The 20,053-nt window shown below is 42.2% G+C and overlaps 1 protein-coding gene across 3 annotated transcripts in view; it reads right to left on the bottom strand.

Annotated features, from left to right (window-relative positions):
• Positions 1-20,053, bottom strand: part of LOC125891112 (helicase ARIP4-like) — a 96,033-nt gene that overhangs the window by 22,220 nt on the left and 53,760 nt on the right. For 2 of the 3 annotated variants that reach the window (XM_049580101.1, XM_049580104.1), the window contains one exon: positions 166-409. In XM_049580101.1, the coding sequence (XP_049436058.1) occupies positions 166-409 (244 nt within the window). Of the gene's footprint in view, positions 1-165; positions 410-19,391; positions 19,705-20,053 lie in introns of those variants that run through there. The other variant, XM_049580103.1, reaches the window with a different exon arrangement.

The raw sequence follows: 20,053 nt of genomic DNA, 5'->3' as shown, positions 1-20,053 counted from the left end.
CACAGGTGACTCCAGATGTCCGTGGACTGCAGATAAATCCAGCTTTTAGCTACATGTGGGCATATACTGTGTATTGATCCCCACACAGGGAGCATGTGGGCGTCCATTTGAACCCTTTAACTGAGACAGTCTTTCAAGTTAAAGCGAGGACGTTGAATTCAGTACCTGATGTTGCGTCTCATGTGTGCCGGTTTGGAGCTTCTCTTCTTGGGTCCCATCAGGGCGGAGGGAGGGGAGGGGCTTTGGCTGGCCGACCTGGATCGTGGTCTAGAAGCGGGCTGGGAGGGAGGAGGGTGGGCCGGCGTCTCCCCTGAAGGTGAGGTAGATGGGGGAGGGGTACACTGCCATGCAGCCGAGTCGCCTCCCTGAGCCTCATTCTCTGAGCTGAAGGGGGCGCTGTGGGACTGGTCTGTGTGGGGAAGACAGGTGGAAAATTAGTGATCGTTATTTAAAGCAAAATAAAAAAACGACAAACTGTGACAGGGCATGATTATCAGTTTATAATCTTATCGTCCATGATTCTAAAGAAATTTACAAACAGGCCAACATTACTAGCAGTATTCTGCAAAGAATGAGACTGCCCTAAGACAAATAGTAAAATTTCAACATACAAAAATAAAGCCAAGATTAAGGAATAATTTCTGAATCAAATCTCAAAACATTCAGACCTGTAGTATTTTCACTGTTCTATAGTGCACACCTGACTTTGATTCTGAAGCATGAATTCCGCTGTTTTACTATGTCTATGAAATACTGTACATACTACGTTAAAGTTTTTCATAAAAAATCCACTATTTTGTGATTAATTTCCCATCATTTCACAAATAACCAAACTCAGAAAAGCTTCATGGCTTGTATAACAGTTAGTGACTCAGTGGAAATGGCATGAAACCGCTTGTTAGCATGACGGCTTCACAACTCAAAAACATTTAAACCATGAAAAACTAAGAATGGTCACATCCAGGACACCCCTCTCTTGAAGACAAGGACGGTGTCTGCTTATAACTGATCTCAGCGCTGGCTTCATCTGAAGTCACACACCTATTAATTATAACTGTCAGTTAACAGGACAATGTAAATCATTTTAATGAATCATTAGGTGATGTCAACAATGCAAAATCAAACATGTGCATCATCTCAGTAAAGCACGTAACCAATCTTTGCATGATATGTTCACTGTGCTGGTAAACATATTGTTTAAATATGCTCAGATGGGTTTGTCACAGGTGTGGATGACACTACTACTGTAGTCAGATATACAAGATCAAATGGTTAAATGTCACTCTATACACAGACCCGTACAGGTATTCTTATATCCAACAGGACTTGTTTTGTCGAGCTGCTGAAATTTTTCTAAACATGCATGTTTACTGTGTTTGAAATGGAAACTCCCAACAACCTGCTCTGACTCACTGGAACTGCTGTTGCCAGCCGGAGCCTGTGAGGATTTAAGTTTTCAAATGTATTCAAATTGACATTAAACTAAACTACATATGCAAAACAGCATGAAGAAGATTTCTCTCATCCTGAGCCAAAGCACACTCCAATAAAAACACATCATGAAAATGGCACCGTATGGCACCTTTAACTCTGTTTGTCTTATTTCTATTCCTCGATCTTTTCCTAAACTCGTCTTTATTTCTAGTTTTCTCCATGTCTTCTTCTGCCTGTGTTTCCATTTCACCTTTCTTCTTCTTCTCTCCTCCTCCTCTCTCTAAGTTGTTCTGGCAGAGACACACTGAACTAGATCTGAGGCTTATGTAAGAGCTGGATCATAAATATGGACGGCTTATGAAACACAAGACAGGACACAAACACTGACACACACACACACACACACACACACAAATGTGTAGTTCAGCCAAGAATCTGCCTGGGATGACGGGACAAACAAGGACACACTGCCACCACACACATGATTTTCAGTTAAAACCACACACACACACACACACACACACACACACACACACACACGCACCCATAGAAATACATTCAAGACATGTTCACTGCATGACGCCTGGCAAACCCAAATTTCAGCACATGCATGCGCACACACACACAGACACACAAACACACACACAAATAGACAACACACACTCAACATAATGGAGCATGGACGCTGGTGATGAGCTCACTGCGTGTTGAAAAACAACTTACATAAAACGCCCCTTCAGTCCATCTACGTGATAACAAACTTCTTGATCTGGCTGCTAATGACAGCAGCCTGTCTTTGTGTGTGTGTGTTTGTGAGTGTGTGTGCGTGTGTGTGTGTGTGTGTGTGTGGTATGCTTATGTGTCTCAGGGTGGCATTTCAAAAAACAGTTTACTTGCAATCCTTGATTATTGTGATATCACATTAGTTACTGCCTGAGAGATATAAAAATGTTTCATTAAATCACAGATGTAATAAAAGACATTTAAAAATACATTTAGAGTCCTAGTACCTCCACCCATAAAAATTTTGTGGCAGACGTGCTACACCAGAGGTCTTCACAACTCGGGTTCACTCACAAACAGTGCTGACTCTGGACTCACATTGGGCTAGTTCCAAATTATGAATACACATATCAGTCTAATTGTACTTTTATGTTAAAATAAATTCATGCACGTCAGATTTAGGTAGATTTTTCACACAGACTGGGTCCAAAAGACTTTTTTGAATACCCTGCTAACACTCAAACAAACAGGACTGGAGACACAAACAACTTTGGCTAAGCTAAACATAAGAACAGATGAATATTTCTAATATGTTTCTTTAGGCTACAAATACTATTCCTCTTCAGATAATAATGTAAAGTGGCTATTTTAAAACCATGTTCTTGTTCAAGTTATTTCAATCAAAGAAAAAAAAGAAAAGGAAAAACAGGAAACATAATTTCCTGTACGCCACATTTCCAGGAATGAGCTGCTAAACATTGTGTGTCTGGAACAGTAAATGTAAAAGCTTTAATGACACTGGACACAAGTTTATAGTTATTATGTCCTATAGAGATAAGAGCAACAAAACACATGAAGATGTCCCAGACTGGATTTACACATCCCCTTTTTACCCTCTCCTCCCTCCAACTCAACCTTACAGAACAGTTATATAACGATTCCTGAAATGCACAGAGCCTCAACATCAACACACACACACACACACACACTGTGAGCACTCTGAAGAGACACTCAGGGGGCAGACAGGAAAGGAAAGAGGAGAGGGGAGTGAGATGAAAGCGAGGTCATCATTCAAAGAGAGAGAGATGCACTTCAGAGTGAGAGGGGGTGACACACACATACACACAAACACAGACGTAGATTATGGGAAGCAGGACTGTTTCCTCTGCTCGGGTCAAGAGGACAACAAGTTCTGGAATTATTCACCAGAGAGAGAGAGAGAGTGTGTGTGTGTGTGTGTGTGTGTGTGTGTGTGTGTAAATAAGTAAGAGTCAGCTCATGTCTCTGCCATTTTTGGTGTTTATATTCAGCCTACAGGGGTGCACTGAACAGGGGTGCACTGATAGGCAAACCAGGCAAATGTTTGGTGTTTGGCCCCCCACAGTCTAGGATTGCCTCCGTTAACCTACAACTAAAGCCCCATTTCCTCCAAGCAGTACAGCATGGTTCAGTTGAGTTCGATACGCTTTATTTTTTTTTCTCCTCTCAGTATGCTTGTTTCCACTGTGAAAAGTTGTAGATGGTACCAATGGCACCGCTCTGTACTGTCCCCATTTTTGGTGACCCCTCTGTTGGGGTACCTAGCACACAGATCTGGTGTTAAGAGGTGGACCTGTGAACACTGCAGTCTACTGATTGGTCAATAGCAGACGGTCACTCTGCTCAGGGCCGAGTTGTGTGTCAGGGTTTTTTTTTGTTTCTTTTTAAGATATTTTGTGGGCATTTTTAAGCCTTTAATCGATAGGACAGATGAGCGTGAAGGGGGGAGAGAGAGAGAGGTAGTGACATGCAGCAAAGGGCCACAGGCTGAAGTTGAACCCGGACCGCTGCGGCAACAGCCTTGTACATAGGGCGCCTACTCCACCACTAAGCCACCGACGCCCTGTGTGTGTTAGTTTTATTAGCAGACTGTAAATATAAATGAAAGGATGACTCGGTGCCTCTTGCAGCAGCTGTTGTCGGAATAAAAAATAACTTAATTCACTGGTGCACTCACTTTAAGCAAGGTGCAGACTTCTATCTGTGTCACCTGTAATGAGGAAATAACCCCGCCCACATTTAAGAGTACTGTTTGTGGTGTTGCGGTACCTAGGGTCTAGGTACCATGTGTGAAGGGTTACTTTTGGTTCCAAAGGTACCACGCCGAAAGTGTTTGGTGGAAATGGGGCTTAATAGACTGACTTTTGTTGTGGCATGAGACCTTTATGAGAACGTATATGAACATACAATACTAAAGAAACAATAACAAAAATGAGAACAAATAAGAGAAACAGTAGTAATGTAGTGCAGGAGAAGCACACCTGTTTCCTAATAACTCCACCTGTTTCTGATTTCTGTTACCAGTGAAGATTTATAGGAGTAGGATGTGGTGGAGCAGGCCATTAGCAGACTGGCTGACAGAGTCCAAACATTTAACAACCACTTTAATGGTTTTACCAGATAAATTTATCTGTTTCAGAAGAGATAAGGACCTCCGGTCGGCTGTGAGAGCAGCTGAAGAGGAGACTCAGTATCAGCATCAGGACAACTTTATGTTGTTTGGCTTGTGTTCATGTATCCGTCTCCAGCACTAAAATGATTAGTTGAGTTATGACATTAATAGTTAATCAAGAGAAAATGATCTGCCCCTTTCAAGTGATTGTTGTCTACAGCAAAGTCAATTAAAGAACATAATATACATGTGTACATCATCATTGCAGGAAACTAGATGTTTTTAAGTATGAAATATTTACAATTAGCAGCACTGTCACAAATTGGTCTAATTATGGAAAAAGAAATGAAGCAAACAAATAAAAAATAGATGCAATTGGAAGATGTTGAGCTCAGGGACTGCGGTGGGCATTTTTCTGTATTTTCTGCCATTACAAAACAATTAAAAAATAAAAAGATGAATTGAAAATGAAAATAATTGTTATGTGTATAGTTACAAAATACTGCCAAGGTAATGTCCTTACCTTTGAGGTTGGTTTTTTATATCAAAGCGAGGACACTTATGTAACATTTGTCACTCTGAAAAACAAGCTGGCACTCAGCCGACCACTTGTTTCTGTTTCACAGTACAAAAAGTTCTACGTAAGAACTACATTTTAAGAGAAATCCAGCAGAAGAAAATGCAGGAAAACAAGTTTCATAACCTCTGGGTACTAACACTTTTCTGTACCTCTATACCCTCTCATCCTGTCACTGCTATATTAATGTGTCTCTTTCCAGGTGCTCACAGGAATAAACTCAACTTCTGAAAAATTAGAGGAGACGCCAAGACGGTGAAGGATCGGAGGTTTGAACAGAAACTGGTACATTTATAACTGAGCAGCTGTGAGCAGTTTGGAAGCTGTCAAGGTGAAGTGCCCCACACACACACACACACACACACACACAGTCACATAGATAAAGATAGACATACAGATTCATACACAAAAACCTGCAAACACACACACCTTGGGGAGACTTATCACAATATGACCAGACAGTAGGGACAGGTTATACAACAAAAACACTCTCACACACACTAATGCACATAATTTGTTACATAACTAATGAATCATTCCATACTCGCCACTAAGGACCCAAGAAACCGAGACTTGAATCATGCTAAACAAGCAAACACACACGTTTTGGGTGCTGTGGAAATGATAACTGCATTCTGAACATACCGGCCAGTGCAGTGGGATCCTTCTAGCCTAGATCTGTGGCACTGATAATCACTAAACATGCCCAATTTAATCAAGTGATAACATTCTAACTGCGTGTTATGACACAAGAATAGTGGCCTTCGAAACCAAAATGGCCACTCTGATAACAAGTACGTCAAACACATTACATAACGCTTTAAAAAAATCACAACTGCTGATTGTATGAACAAACAGTGAAAAAGTGTTTGAGAGGTTTGCGTGAACTTCTTGTAAACATGAGACGGAGCATTTCTCAGTGAAAAGGGCACAAAACAAACCTCCTTTCAAGCCTGCAGAAGAAGAATGTTTGCTATTTAAATGATAGTAGCACTTTCAACTAATGAAGTGAGTAACATCGCCCAGCTCATCATAGTGCAATGTTGTGCTGGGGAACCTTTGGTCCTGGCTTTCATATAGATGCAACTTGATGCATACCACCCACCTTAACACTGTTGCAGACCAAGTACCCCACCCCCTCTTGACAACAGCACTCCCTGAAAGCAGTGACCCCCCAGCAGGACAATGTGCCATGCCACACTTCAAAAGCTGTTCAGGAATGGTCTGAGGAGGAACTTGACAAAAAGCTCAAGGTGTCGACCCGGCCTCTTTACTTCCCAGATCGCAATCTGATCAAGCATCCAAGGGACATGCTGCTCCCCCACCTCGCAACCCACTGGACTCAAAGGAACCACCACCAATGCCCTGGTGCCAGACATCACAGGTCATCCCCAAAGGTGTCTACGCCTTGACATGTCAAAGCCAAGTCCGATCAAAAGAGGTCCCACTCTGGATGGGAATTGGTTCTGGGGTCCCATGGATGCTTGATGGGATTGAAAACTGGGGAATTTGGAGGCCAGGTCAACACCTTGAGCTCTTTGTAACATTTCTTGGGCCATTCCTGAACAGTTTTTACATGGTGGTAAGGTGCATTGTCCTGCTGGGGGAGCACCACCATTCAGGAGTGCCATTACCATTAAGGCGGTGTACTTGGTCTGTAACAGTGTTTGGGTGAGTGGAGTGTGTCAAGTGGCATCCACATGAGTGTCCGAACCCAAGGTCTCCCTGCAGTACATTGCACTGTAACGAGATGATCAATGTTGTTCACTTCACTTGTCAGTGGTTTTGATGTGATGGTCAAATTAAGATTTTCTTTCCTTAATTAGCTGGACGGATAACAAGTCCACAAACAATCTGCTTGTTGTTAAGCTGATTACAATGACTTCATGTGTTCTGTGAAAATGCAGACTTGCACCAAAGCCTTTTTGTTTTACTGTGACTTGGGGAAATTTGGAATCACTGAGTTTTGTTTGGCTGACAACTGAGAAAAGCTTTGTAACTCTAATGTCTGTCATCTCTGCATTTTAACTCCAGCTGAAAAAAAAAATGGTTGGAAGGAAAACTGCTTGGATTTATCAGAATTCAGAGTAATTTATTGCTAATTTGGCAACAGCTCACACTTCAACTGCAGTAACTAGTTGCTGGTTTTAATTCTGGTCTTAACTCAGCTTCAGAGGCCTGCCCGCCTCATTAAGAAACACTCCCTTGTGCATAAGTCCAATGAAGGTGTTATCTTAAGGTGACAATTGGATTTGGGGAGCCAATTGTTGCTAAGAGACTGAGTCAAACTCAAGTATTCTGCTGCAAGTGATAAGCAGAAGTAGAAAGCAAAACAATCGTGACGAGGCGTAGGCAACATGAGATGATGATGAAGTATGAATGCAGTCGAGCCCTCAACCTCCATCACCACACACTGAGCAGAGAAAGTGAGAAAGTGTCTTGATGCAATGCTGAATCATCGGCAGTCAGCGAGTGTCACAGAGTAAATAAGCACCCGCAGCAAATTTTCTAAGCCATTAATTTGCTCAGTTGGACACTCCCTGTGGGCTTGAGACTTGCTGCTCTGCACAAAAAAGCAACACAACATGTACTTGAGAGATATGTGGCTCTGAAGAATGCGAGGCCATTGGCAACAAAATCATGGTTACTGTGTGTTTGTGTGCGTGTGTGTCTGTCTCAGAGGGGGGTTGCAGTGGGGAAATGTCTTCTGTAACCACGAGGTTATGTAACCGCATCTACGTATATGTTAGGTGTTTATATAACTGCTTGCACTGTGCTGACGAACACAACACTGCATCGGCGTGTGTTGGTGGCTTTCCCTCAAGTGTGTCAGTGATTTGAAGAGCGGAAAAAGAGAGACCACAGAAAAGATTAAAAAACTACAGGAAGAAAAAGAGAAACCAAACATTGTGTCCACAGAGTGGATGCCTACAGTATCTAAAAGCAGCAATATACCATATACGAAAACCTCGCAATGTGTTTTCCCATCAACTCCTCTGTGGTCCGACAAATTTGTGTTACTCTTAGGTGTGAAAACCCTTTAAACCCTCACTGGATAAATTCAGGCTGTTTTCTTGGCTCTGTAAAAAAACTGTTAGTGATAGAAAGTGTTCACCCAACAGCGATGAAAACAGCTTGTGCTGAATAAGGTTTTCTTCTTGCTCTTCAGAGAAAACAGAAAAAACTTCTTAGGAACAGATGGATAAACGACTGCCCTCGAGCTCCAAACACCAGTAAAGATTATAATCTGTAAAAGTCTTCAGATGAAACATTTTCTGAGCTGCTCCATTAATAATTACTACAAACTGTGACAGAGCTGAGAGTGATCTCTCCGTGAGGATCTAGTTTCTTAGAAAACTGTAAACCACAACCCCGAACCCCTGAACTAAGGTGCCACTGTTTTCAGGTGTGTGTGTGTTTTCCAGTGGCTTCTTTAACAAACAAATCCATATTTTAATGTCTCAACTCTCCTGCCTCTGCTTCTCTTCGCTGTGAGTCACTGACCTGCATACTGCAATAAATGAAAGGACATAAGTGGACAGGCTGTCTGTGTCTCGCCCTCTGACTGTCTACGCAAGCAGATTATAGATGACGGCAGTTATTTACTACAGCACGGTGGAGAATCCTCCACGTCACACACGTCTCACAGACACACACACACACATACAGAGGACAAACTGTCTGGTTATCCAACACAGACGGGGATTCCAGGAAGTAGACAGGAAATGGAGGGATACAGAATTCGTTGTAGCAGCATTTTCTGTGGTTTCCAGGGAGAAAAGTGATGAATGAATTCTTTGCCCTGTCTATTAGGAACTATAAATATATGTATTCTCTCATAGTTATTCAACATGTTTTGGAAAACTTCAGTGGAGATTGTGTAACGGCTGACGTTTGAAATGCCATTGAGAGGGGCAGCTTTTGTTGCAAAGAGTCTGAGGCAAAATGCCAGATTTGAAATGAGAGTTCTTGTTGAGGGAATCATTGATTAATGATTCCATTAAACCCCTCTTATGTAATTAGCATGGACACACTGATATCTCTTAAAGGAAGAGATTTAATAAATGTGAAATCTGCTAAGGAGATTGCAAGTGGCAGCCTCTGGCTGAAACTGAAGCCAACATTTAAGTGCCAAAAACTGCAGTTTCTGTAATGGCCACTTGAGGCTGGCTCCAAAAATGAGTCAATCCCCACAGACCCCCATGTCAAAAGTCACAACTTAACAGCAGCAATCAACATGTTTACAGTCTGGTACAAAAGGCGGTTTGGTCTCTAAAGCTAATCTTAACATTCATGACAACTGGACAGGGAGTGACTTTTACATAACTCACCAGTTTACATTTTATTAAGGCCTAAAGTTATGCATATTTAAGGGTGAGTATGCTTGAGTGACAGGCTCTCTCTGAGGCATCACTAAAGTCTATGAGTCAGATCCACCCCTCACTCCTCTACCCTCTCGTCCAAATATGGTCACTTCTGGCTCCAGAAAAGCAAGATGGCAACAGCCAAAATGCCAAACTCCAAGCTTTTAAACAGGACTCCATTAACCAATGAGCGACATCGCGGTACTAGGTCCATTATTTTATACGGTCTACAGGAGATGCCATCGACATCTCAGGCATTATCAGTTTGGATTTTTTTTAAATATAAAGACATTTCTTATCTGTATTTATTCAGAGGGTTTTGATATGGATTTTTAAAATTGGAATTTGAATAAATCATGCCAAATTAAAAAAAAACCCAAAACTGTCTGGAAAAGGAGGTTTTAAAATACAATTTGCAACTAAATCAGAGTTTGTATTATATTTCAAAGTAAGAGGAGGACCTTGTTCCAGTTAACTATGGTGGTCAGCATCATCTTGCAGCAGGAAACCACACCTTAACCAACCTTTAAGGTAAGGTTAAGGTGTGGTGGACATTAAATTGAGGTAAGAAAATCAGCTTAAACTGATATTATCATTTTTCAAAAACATCAGTCTCTTTCTATGATAGTTGGTAAAAAAGAGCGTCTACTATGAGGTAACCAGAATATACGTATCACTACCTCTCTAATCTACATGGACCTATTCATGCACATATTTCTATCACAGTTGTATCACTCTGCTCCAATCTTCATACGTGAAATCAAATATGGCAGAATTACAGTTTTTTATGGTCTTATCTGACCCGTTCCTCCTCTTCACATCTATCTATTTCTCATTTTCTCACCTCTCACTTGTCCTCCTTTCTTTCCTCATCTGTCTGATTCTACCTGCCGACACCTCCTTCTCCTCCTCCTTAATTACCCAGCTGCACTTGTCTGAATTAAATCTACTTTCATTTCTCCCTCACACCTTTCCTCTCTATTCACCTGCCACTTCTTCTCCCAACCTTTACCCATCGAGAGGAGCAGAGTGTTCTCTTGCCATATTACGTGTTATTTCTTCTCATTTTTCTTTGCGTCTCATCTCCCACCTTGCCTTTCTTCCCCCTCTCCTCTCGTCCAGGTACATGTTTGAGCGTGCTTATTGGGCTGCTGCGTCCTCTTTGTTACATAAGCTTCCCCCCGATCGGTTATAAAACACAGAATAATGCCTCACAGGGCAGGAAGATGTTGGAGACATTCGGCATGCTGCTCTCTTTACAAGGTGTAATTACATCTGTCTAACTGGCTGTGCTAATTTTGACAGGCTGACATTACTTCACAATAAAGTACGTTCTTTGGTAGTGTCATACTGCAAAGGTTTGGAACATTCTGTATGTTCTTAGCTTCTTGATCATGGATATGTACAGAAATACATGATAGGCTATGCACCTGTATTTCAATGTGGTTCATAATAGAAAATCATGGGGTCACGTCATTCAGGTTAATAGTTAATGAAAATAAGGGCAATGACCAAAAAGGTTTTTTTTCGAACAATGTTAAGACAAAATGGGGCACATGAGCGTGGTTCGTGCCTTGTTCCTACCAAATTTCACCACAAACTGATATGACTTTAAGATATCCAGCTAATTACAATGAAGTGAAACCAGGAAATCAGGAGTTTCCTTAATTTTAGAAAAAAACGTATGTCTGTCTCCATTTCAAAAGGCAGAATGGGGAGAAAAAAAAATCAGTTGATTGAGTTTAACATTACGTACTTTAGTCGTGATCCACCAAAACCACAAGACACTCCCAGCCAAATAAAATCAATTCTCCGATTTGCTCTAGTACATCATTCCCTTTCATTTTAGGCCAAACTGATTTCTGGATCTCCCTGAAAACATACTTGGTAACATCTAGGGTTGAGTCCAGCTCTTGACAAGTCCAACAGAATGACAGACATGCAAGCTAACAAAGTTAAAGCACATGTACACTCACTTTGTTGGGGATGAGGACAAGACAGTAAAATGTCCGTGCAAACTGAAATGTGATGGAAAAACACAGATCACAGATGGAAAAAAACAGGAAGCCTGATTTTATCTGACTGTAACCTGCCACATCCGATTCAACAAGGTGTTTGTGTTACTTGTCAGAAGGGGGTCAAAATGTCAACATGACAAAAATGGAGACAGGTCATGGATGAAGGTGTTATCGAGGTCAGTAGGTTGTGTTGAGTCAAGTTTAACATGCAACACTCAAAACTTCTCTTATTCTCTTTCATATTACCACCTCAAGGCGCCTCAAGAGGATGCTGCACACAGTAAAACGACCTGCTTTATTAAGAGCCCCATTTGCTTCTACACACACACACACACACACACACACACACACACACACACACACACACACACACACACAGAGCCTGAGTCTCACTCAGACAGAAAGTTGCTCTCTAACAGACAGACAGGCCACAGACGCTGAGGCTGGTCGGACGAGGGGGGACGCTTATGTAACTGCTGCCTCTGGCTGTTACACAACCAGCGTGTTCACAAGAACCTCACGTCCTGTACGCGCACACACAAAGATGTACGGCGTCACAGACTCGCAGAACACACTCGAAAGAGCTGGCAGACGAACAGTGACATTTAAAGAACACCTAGACTTACAAACACATACATTCAAATGCACAACGGCAGATATGTTGTGATGTGTGTGTCCATCCTGTGTGTGTGCAAGCATACGCGATACAGCGTGTGTGTGTGTGTGTGTGTGTGTGTGTGTGTGTTGTCAGTGTTAGGATTTTTTCGCCTCGCCCCTGCTGTTACGGAGAGCTCATACTGTTCTTTTACTTTTACGACTGCTTTCCAGACTACAGCAACAAGAAAAATGTTGGAGATGATTTCAGGTGGACAGATCGAGTACGCAGACGGACTGGTGACCAGACAAATAAGAAGATAAACAGATCAAAAAATCAATCAAGGACAAGACAGACTGAAGAAGTCTGAAAACCTGACAGTCGCAATTAATGTGTTAAGTGTGGTTAGAGTGATATATGAGCAAGAATTATCCATTTAGCAACAGATATTCCAGATAAAAGTCTCTTTTTCTACTCGTTTCATGAATGTTTGTTGCTCTAAACTTTGTTGCTCTGTCCACACATTCTTGTTTCACCTCATCACAGTGTCCACAGGGGTGAAGTGAGGAGAAATATCACACAGATCAGACATAGAGAAACAAACCACAGGTCTGAAAAAAAAGAGAAAGAAAAAGCCGAAACCAAAGAAAAAATACTTGTGGAAAAACAGTTGTGGTTTCCTTCTGAAGACAAACCGAGATTTAACTGGGTTATGTAACTTGCCTTGACAAAGACAAAAAAAAAAAAAAAAAATTCGAAAGACTAATACAGCTCTCAACATGACAACACCACACACACACACACACACACACACACACACACACACACACACAAATCTGACTGACACACACACCTCTCTTATATAACAGACTGCCCTGAATGAGTTATTAAGGCTGCATTATTAGAGCGAGGCAGGTGAGTTATGAAACCCTCCCACTGTGTGCGTGTGTGTGTGTGTGTGTGTGTGTGTGTGTGTGTGTGTGTGTGTATCAGAGAGACGATGAGGCGGTGAGACAAACACGACAAAGAATGCAGAGAGAGGCAGAGGAAAGAAGTAGAGAGACAATGACTGTGTGGTAGAGAGAGCAGCACAGGGGTGAGGCGAGGTAGAACACTCTGTTTGTAGGCCAGTGTGTCACTGCTGCCGAGGAGGAGGAGGAGGAGGAGGAGGAGGAGGAGGAGGAAGAGTAGGGAGTATGAGGAGGACACACACGCACACGGCTGGAGGCTGCCATCCATTATCACAGTGCTGGTCATACTATAGCCTGTTATATAAACCCTGGCAGCATTCAGGACACTGTGCATACTTTCAGCTTCTGAGAAATCTGACCTACTCAAACACAAACCACGAAAATCTTTACAGCGCCGCAAAAATGTCTGTCTTCACTCTTTAACAGGCATTTTACTCTGTCTGAATCTGTTGGGGTAGCATCAGAGTCACAGCTTGTCATTACTGCATTCTGGCTTTAAATTAGTGTACTGTAAAGCTGAAATGCAATATATGTTCTTCTTCTAAAGCAATGATCAGGTGTTTTAAGACTGGCATATGCGCTTGGTGCTTCCAACAGGGGCGCTCCCAAATTTTTTTCCATGGGGCCAGACGGGGCCACTGGAAATCTTGGAGTGGCACACCAAAACCAAAAGCCATAACTGAATTTTAGAAATTCTAGTATGCTGTTGAAGTCGAGGCTAGTGGAAAGCTATGTATATTTGGAGCGGCAGTAGCTCAGTCCATAGGGACCTGGGCTGGGAACCGGAGGGTCGCCTGTTCAAGTCCCCGTCCGGACCAAAATATGAAGCGTGGACTGGTAGCTGGAGAGGTGCCAGTTCACCTCCTGGGCAATGCCGAGGTGCCCCTGTGCAAGGCACCAAACCCCCCAACCGCTCAGAGCGCCTGTCATGGGTAGCCCACTCTGACATCTCTCCACTTAGTGCATGTATAGGTCCTGTTTGTGCATGTGTGTGTTCGTACCTGTGTGTAATTGACAACAGAGTGAAAAATTGAATTTCCCCTCGGGGATTAATAAAGTATATAAAATTTAAAAAAATTAAAAATGTCAATATATGAGTAAGGAATCAAATACTGATAGTTTATTTTACAGTTGAAAATTCTTTATACACCATTCAGAACATTAACAAAACAGCAAACCGCTATTAGCTATGTAAGTATTAAATGGAGTAATCATGTCCTGTGCAGTAAATGAAGTCACGCTCCCTCAGTGTGTGTTGTAATTCAAGCTTCTCTGTTCTTTGTTGTGGTAGACGGCCCGGCTGCGAGTGCATGTTAGTGCATGTGAGGCCCTGACTGTGTATCCCAGTGGCTAGCTAATCGACGCTGTGCTGCAATGTGCTCATGTGATGGTTACTGCTGATAACTGCAATAGCGTTGTCGCAAAAGTGTAACGCACACCCTCTGGCTGCGGCCCCACATTACTAACATTAGCTATGTCAGCACTGTTGTTGTTGCACTGACTGCACTGTTATCACTGTTAGCTGCTAGCCACCAACTCAGGTACCTCCATGTTGAGAGCTGTGTGCAGACAATCCTGGCTCAGACTCTGAATCACAGATATGCTCTGAATGTTGTTACTATTATCTGATGTGCATTGACTAATACAGGTACAGTTAACATATTACGTTCCACTACAATCCTGTTTTATTGTGTCATGTATCTGTACATGTTAGACCATTCATTGTTCTTCAATAGTGGTCCTTTTCTTAAAAAATATAAAAATATACTTCTATATACAGCTTCAATTTGAAGGAGCATGTTGGTTTTAAAGAGTGAAACCTTTACTGAGAACAGGTCTACTCAAGTTGAAGAACTCCACATAGAAGCCTCCAATCATTTTTGATTGTTTTCATGAGGGATGAAGCGATGATTATCTGGGAGCTGTGGTCCCCTGGCCACCCCTTTGAGGCGCCACGCTCTCCCGTGCTCTAGTTTTGTATTGAATGAACCGCACTGTACTTTCTTACTGTACTTCAAGGCGTCATGACTGAGATGTGATCACAATCATTGGATACTATGAATTTCTTTAACTGAATGAAATTATTCAAATTAGCGAAGAGATTTGTAGGGTTTTTTCACCTCTACTTGCTTCCTTTGTGAGAAAACCTACGCACAGCTTTCATATGTATGTTTCAAAAAACTGAAAGTGGCTACCCAGAACACCCTTTTCTGTCAGCCTGTAGGTAAGTGGTTGATCGTAGCCAATGTCATTCAGCTGTTTGTGCACATCAGTAACAACAGATGTTAATCATGACTAGACATCCTGCCATCGCTGATGTATTTTCAACATATTTTCAGTTTAGTAACTTCTTCAGCTTGTGGCGAGTTACATATTTCAACTTTAAATTCAAATAATGAACCATTCAGGTGAACACAGAACAACTGTATCAATCTCTATTCAGGTTTTAAAAGGAATAAAGGCTCTACAGGTTTTATAAATAGGTGCCATTTTAATCAGGTAGTATTTGGTTGCAATGTGAAATAATGTGACTGCTGTACTGTAACACTATACAGCACTGCAGCCATTTAATGAGAGAGAAAGACAGACAGACAGACAGACAGACAGACAGACAGACAGGGTTGAATAAGGTAAGACAGAGGAGTTTTTTCATCTGCAGGAACAAGAGACCAGTGTAGCAAAGAGAAAAAAAAACAACAGACTTAGAGATAAAATCTGCACTTATGGGGATTACATCTATAATCTATAAGACTAAAAAGCCCGAGGAGTGAGAGACAAACAGAAGAAAAAAGAAGCAGAGACGGGAGGGGAGCAGAGAACAGAGTGAACAGCATCGTGCAGCACTGAGAGATGAAAAAAAACGGGACATCGTCCAACAAAGACAACTTTAAAAAGCAGGAAATTTACATTGAGGGAGAACAAAGAGCAGCTATATGATCTGACAGGAGGACACAGAGAGATCAAAAACCCCAGACATTTGACAAAGACGACATCGGAAGAGTGGGAATTAGAGCCATGTGGCCGAACCAGCGAAGCCTACATCCTCTGAGCTGTGGTGTTATGAAAGCAGCCAGACTACACGTGTTCCCGGCATTTGGCCCGACCCGGCGCTGGTCTGGACAGGTTGTTCCTGCCCGGCGTGCTGAGGTCAATTACAACCGAACAGAGTGTGCCGAAAGGAGGAAAAAAAAGAATCGGTACATCAAGCTCCTTCCTGTTTTATTGTGCCACAGAGGTGTTGCTGCTGTTTAACTGTTTCACTTTTTCCGTTTCCCAATAAGCTGTTCGTCACTGATGGACAGATTGTACTCACAGGAAGATGTGCCAAAACACACACACACACACACACACACACACACACACACACACACACACACCCAACACAATAGGTTTGAGGGAGAACAGTGTGTTCTTTTAGCCTTTATCACTACGCACCATGCCACGTTTGCAGCAATGACAAGGCATCTAGTGTCCCTTTTCACAACGAGCCAAACACTCTGAGCAATCCCAGGAATTACGAACATGCAGACATTGGCTATTTCTTTATAAAAGCATCCCTGTGAATGATCCTCATGCCAACACAGTGAAAGGCATACGCATCGGAACACCGTGCACCCTGAGCAAAACCAGAACAAACTAGAAGGGCACTCAGACACAAAGCTCCACCAAGGCCTAATGCCCTGATTTGCAATGTTAATTAAAGGGAAAAACTATTTGTGTATCAGCCCTGTGATTCAGATCTGCTCCAATATGTAATGGACCATCCTTGACCCATGATACACCCTGACAACAAGTTTCATGAAAATCAGGCGAGTAGTTTTTCTGTAATCCTGCCGACAGACAAACAAACCAAACCAAAAACGCAACGTCGTTGGCGGAGGTAATGATGGCTGGTTTTTGTCAGGATAAAAAGTCAAGAGTTGTGTTCACACTCTGAGTGATGATGCAACAGCGTGACCAACTACATTATCGCTGAGTTGCAGCTGAAGTGTTCATTACCTAGATACCTAGATCACCTCGACTCAACGTAATCTAAGTTTGTAATCGGTTAACAAAATATCTATGCTTTTGATCTGTGTCTGACCTCCATTTAAACGTCACATTTCGCTTCCCTGTGTGCATCGCAATGCACAGAAAGCTAGCATAGCATCAGCTAACTGAATAAACTAAATAACACGTTACCACAGCTAGAAACAAAAACATGTATTTGTAGAACGTCACGCCCGTCCGCAGCGACAAGTGTAAGGCAACAGTTTGTAGTTTCATGTTACTGGCTTCCATTTAAAATGACTTGTCGCCCGTTGCTGTGTTGTTTATAGTGTGAACACAGTGTCAAGTGTCGACTAAGACACTCTTTTGTTCGAACTATTCAACAATTCAGCCCCAGTTGTCATTTATAGTCCAGGGATATATGAGCTATAAATGCTTTGTAACCTTCAGTGATGCATTTTTCATTGTTTCGCCTCTGTACTTTGAACCCACCGCGATTTAAAATAAAACAATGGCTGTAAGTGTTGGCCTATAGCTTTGATTCAAGTGTTCCCATCTATATTGGGTGAACGCCAAAGGACATTTAGTACAATGCAACAGGAAAAGGATACTTAACATACAGATGAGGTAACCCAAGAGTTTTTTTAGGGTCAAACTTTAGTCTCATGACCTTAATCCACCTCATCATAGGCTCACCCTCTGAGGGTCTGCGTCTGTGAGGCAGAGACACTGGATGGTCAATTTATATCTGTCGAAGTTTATATTAACTTGCCCATTTACTTGAGTGCCCTAAAACTGGGAGACAATGTAATTGTAATTCTTGCACTGTTTGTACTGGATGTAAACACCCTTAAATTAAAGCTGTTTAAGCAGACTTTAACTTTAAATCTAAAGTGCAGAGACAGCATAAGAAATATCAGCGCACTACCATTTACAGACGGCACTTCACTGCAGATAAAAACCTGAAGAGTCACAAAAAGATGCGCAAAACAACTACGAGATCCTTTGAAAGTAATTTAAGACCTTCTGTGGCACAGATCTTTGAAAATATCTATGAAATAGTCACAGGATTTTGTGCATACGGGATCGTCAATGAGGTCTTAAAGGATTTGTTTGATGAGAAGGAAGCAGGGATTTCATTTATTAATATTACTGACCTGAAATAAGTTTACACATGAGCCTTTATGGTGTAAATTCATGGCACAAATCACTGCAAATAGCATTAAAATATTCTATTAAAGGGAAAAAGAAACAAATAATGATATACATTTACTGCATTATGCATACATATGTGAACTCTCTCATATGGCTGTATGTAAAACACAAGACTCCAAAATAACAATACTAGGAATAAAATCCAAGCAATGATCCAAAGTGCCTATGTGTGTATTGCACTTACTCTTCAAATATTTTACTTCCATTCATGAAGATAAACTGCAGACTGCGGCGGCACTCTGTCCCTGCCTGCCTCCTCACGCGCTTACCCCCCTAACCCACTGGTCTGATGAACCATTTGTTTTCCTGCCTCCACATGCTCACACTTCCAGCGTGGCCCAATCCTGCCCAGTTCCACCAATCACGCACTGGCATTGGTTTAGGTAACCGTAGAAACAGCCAATGGGAGATGCAGACCTGAGACAACAACGCGAGAGGGAGAGGCAGCCGGGCACGCGTGGGAGAGACCGGCTAAAAGATGGAGGGAGGGCTGACCGAAAAAATAAAGAAAATGGGACAAAGCCAACACAGGGATTGAGGAATGGATGAATATGACAGAGGGGAGAAAACACGAAGAGGTGGAAATGCAGAGAGAGAAAACAGAGAGAAAAGAAGATAGATGAACCATGCATGCTTTAGTAGGCATGGATCCAGTGTTACACAACAACGTTAAGTAACTTAACAAGCGTCAATCAACTGCTGCTGCACCTTCTAGACGCTTCAGTGATGGTTATAAAATATCAAAGTTCCTCTTTCTCATCATGTTATCATTTTTCCATATTCATCTCCTCTCTGGTTGCATTTCTTTAAACAGGATGCTGCTGGGAGTGCTCATTATCTCATGAGATGAATTACTGATTTCTGCAGCTTTCTGCGCAGCGTTTCTTCCTGTTCTCACAGCATCGCCTCATCTCAAACCCTCCTGCAACCCCTTCTTTTTCCTCTCTTTTCTACTTCCAGATTTCCCCTCCATCTCCCTTATTTCTCACAAACTTTCTACCCCTTTCCTCGAAGTCAGGGATCGATCCCTTCCCCAACCCTGCATCAGGGGTCAGGGTGATGATGTCACCTACCTGCAAATGACTCTGATTCGTCCAGGAGCAGCATGGTTATCGATAAAAGAGAAGAGCTGGTCTTCTCTGCTTTCCTTCGTCCTCTCCTGTTTTATCTCTTGCTCACAAACTCCCTGTCAAACTCACAAAACCGCCTCCTCTTTCAGCGGGGAAAAACTTTAAAAAGAAGTAAACAGGAGGTATTTTCTCTTCTTCTCAGCCTCGTTTTACACTCGGCTGGACTTTAATCTACTGCCTCAGTGACTGACTGACTCACTGTCTATGAGCCAACCACTCTGTGTGCTCCTCTCTGCTCAATAGCAATGTGAATGTGAGGCTGAGGCAGCCAGCAGGGCTGGCAGCTGAAAAACTTACATAACCCTTCATGCTGGAGCTGGGGCCCCGCCGAGGGGGGACTCCTACAGCTGATCACCACTCATCCCCCCTCCCCTTTCCACAAAAGAAAAAAAAAAACAACACACACTCCTCCATAACACACTGAGGAATACAGAGCATGTGCGGAAGCAACCGCCCACACATTCACGCTGCGTGTTTGTGCGGTCAGTTTAAAAAAAAGGTGATTCTGTCAAGACATTCAGATTTAAACACCTCAACAATGTTTATCATCGCTTGGTCTACACGATCATTTAAACTGAAAACTGCTTAAAAAGTACTACATTTGA

The sequence above is a fragment of the Epinephelus fuscoguttatus genome, linkage group LG7, assembly GCF_011397635.1.
Source record: "Epinephelus fuscoguttatus linkage group LG7, E.fuscoguttatus.final_Chr_v1".
NCBI lineage: Eukaryota > Metazoa > Chordata > Actinopteri > Perciformes > Serranidae > Epinephelus > Epinephelus fuscoguttatus.
Note: the sequence above shows the minus strand (reverse complement) of the source record. Positions and strands in the feature narration are given on the sequence as shown.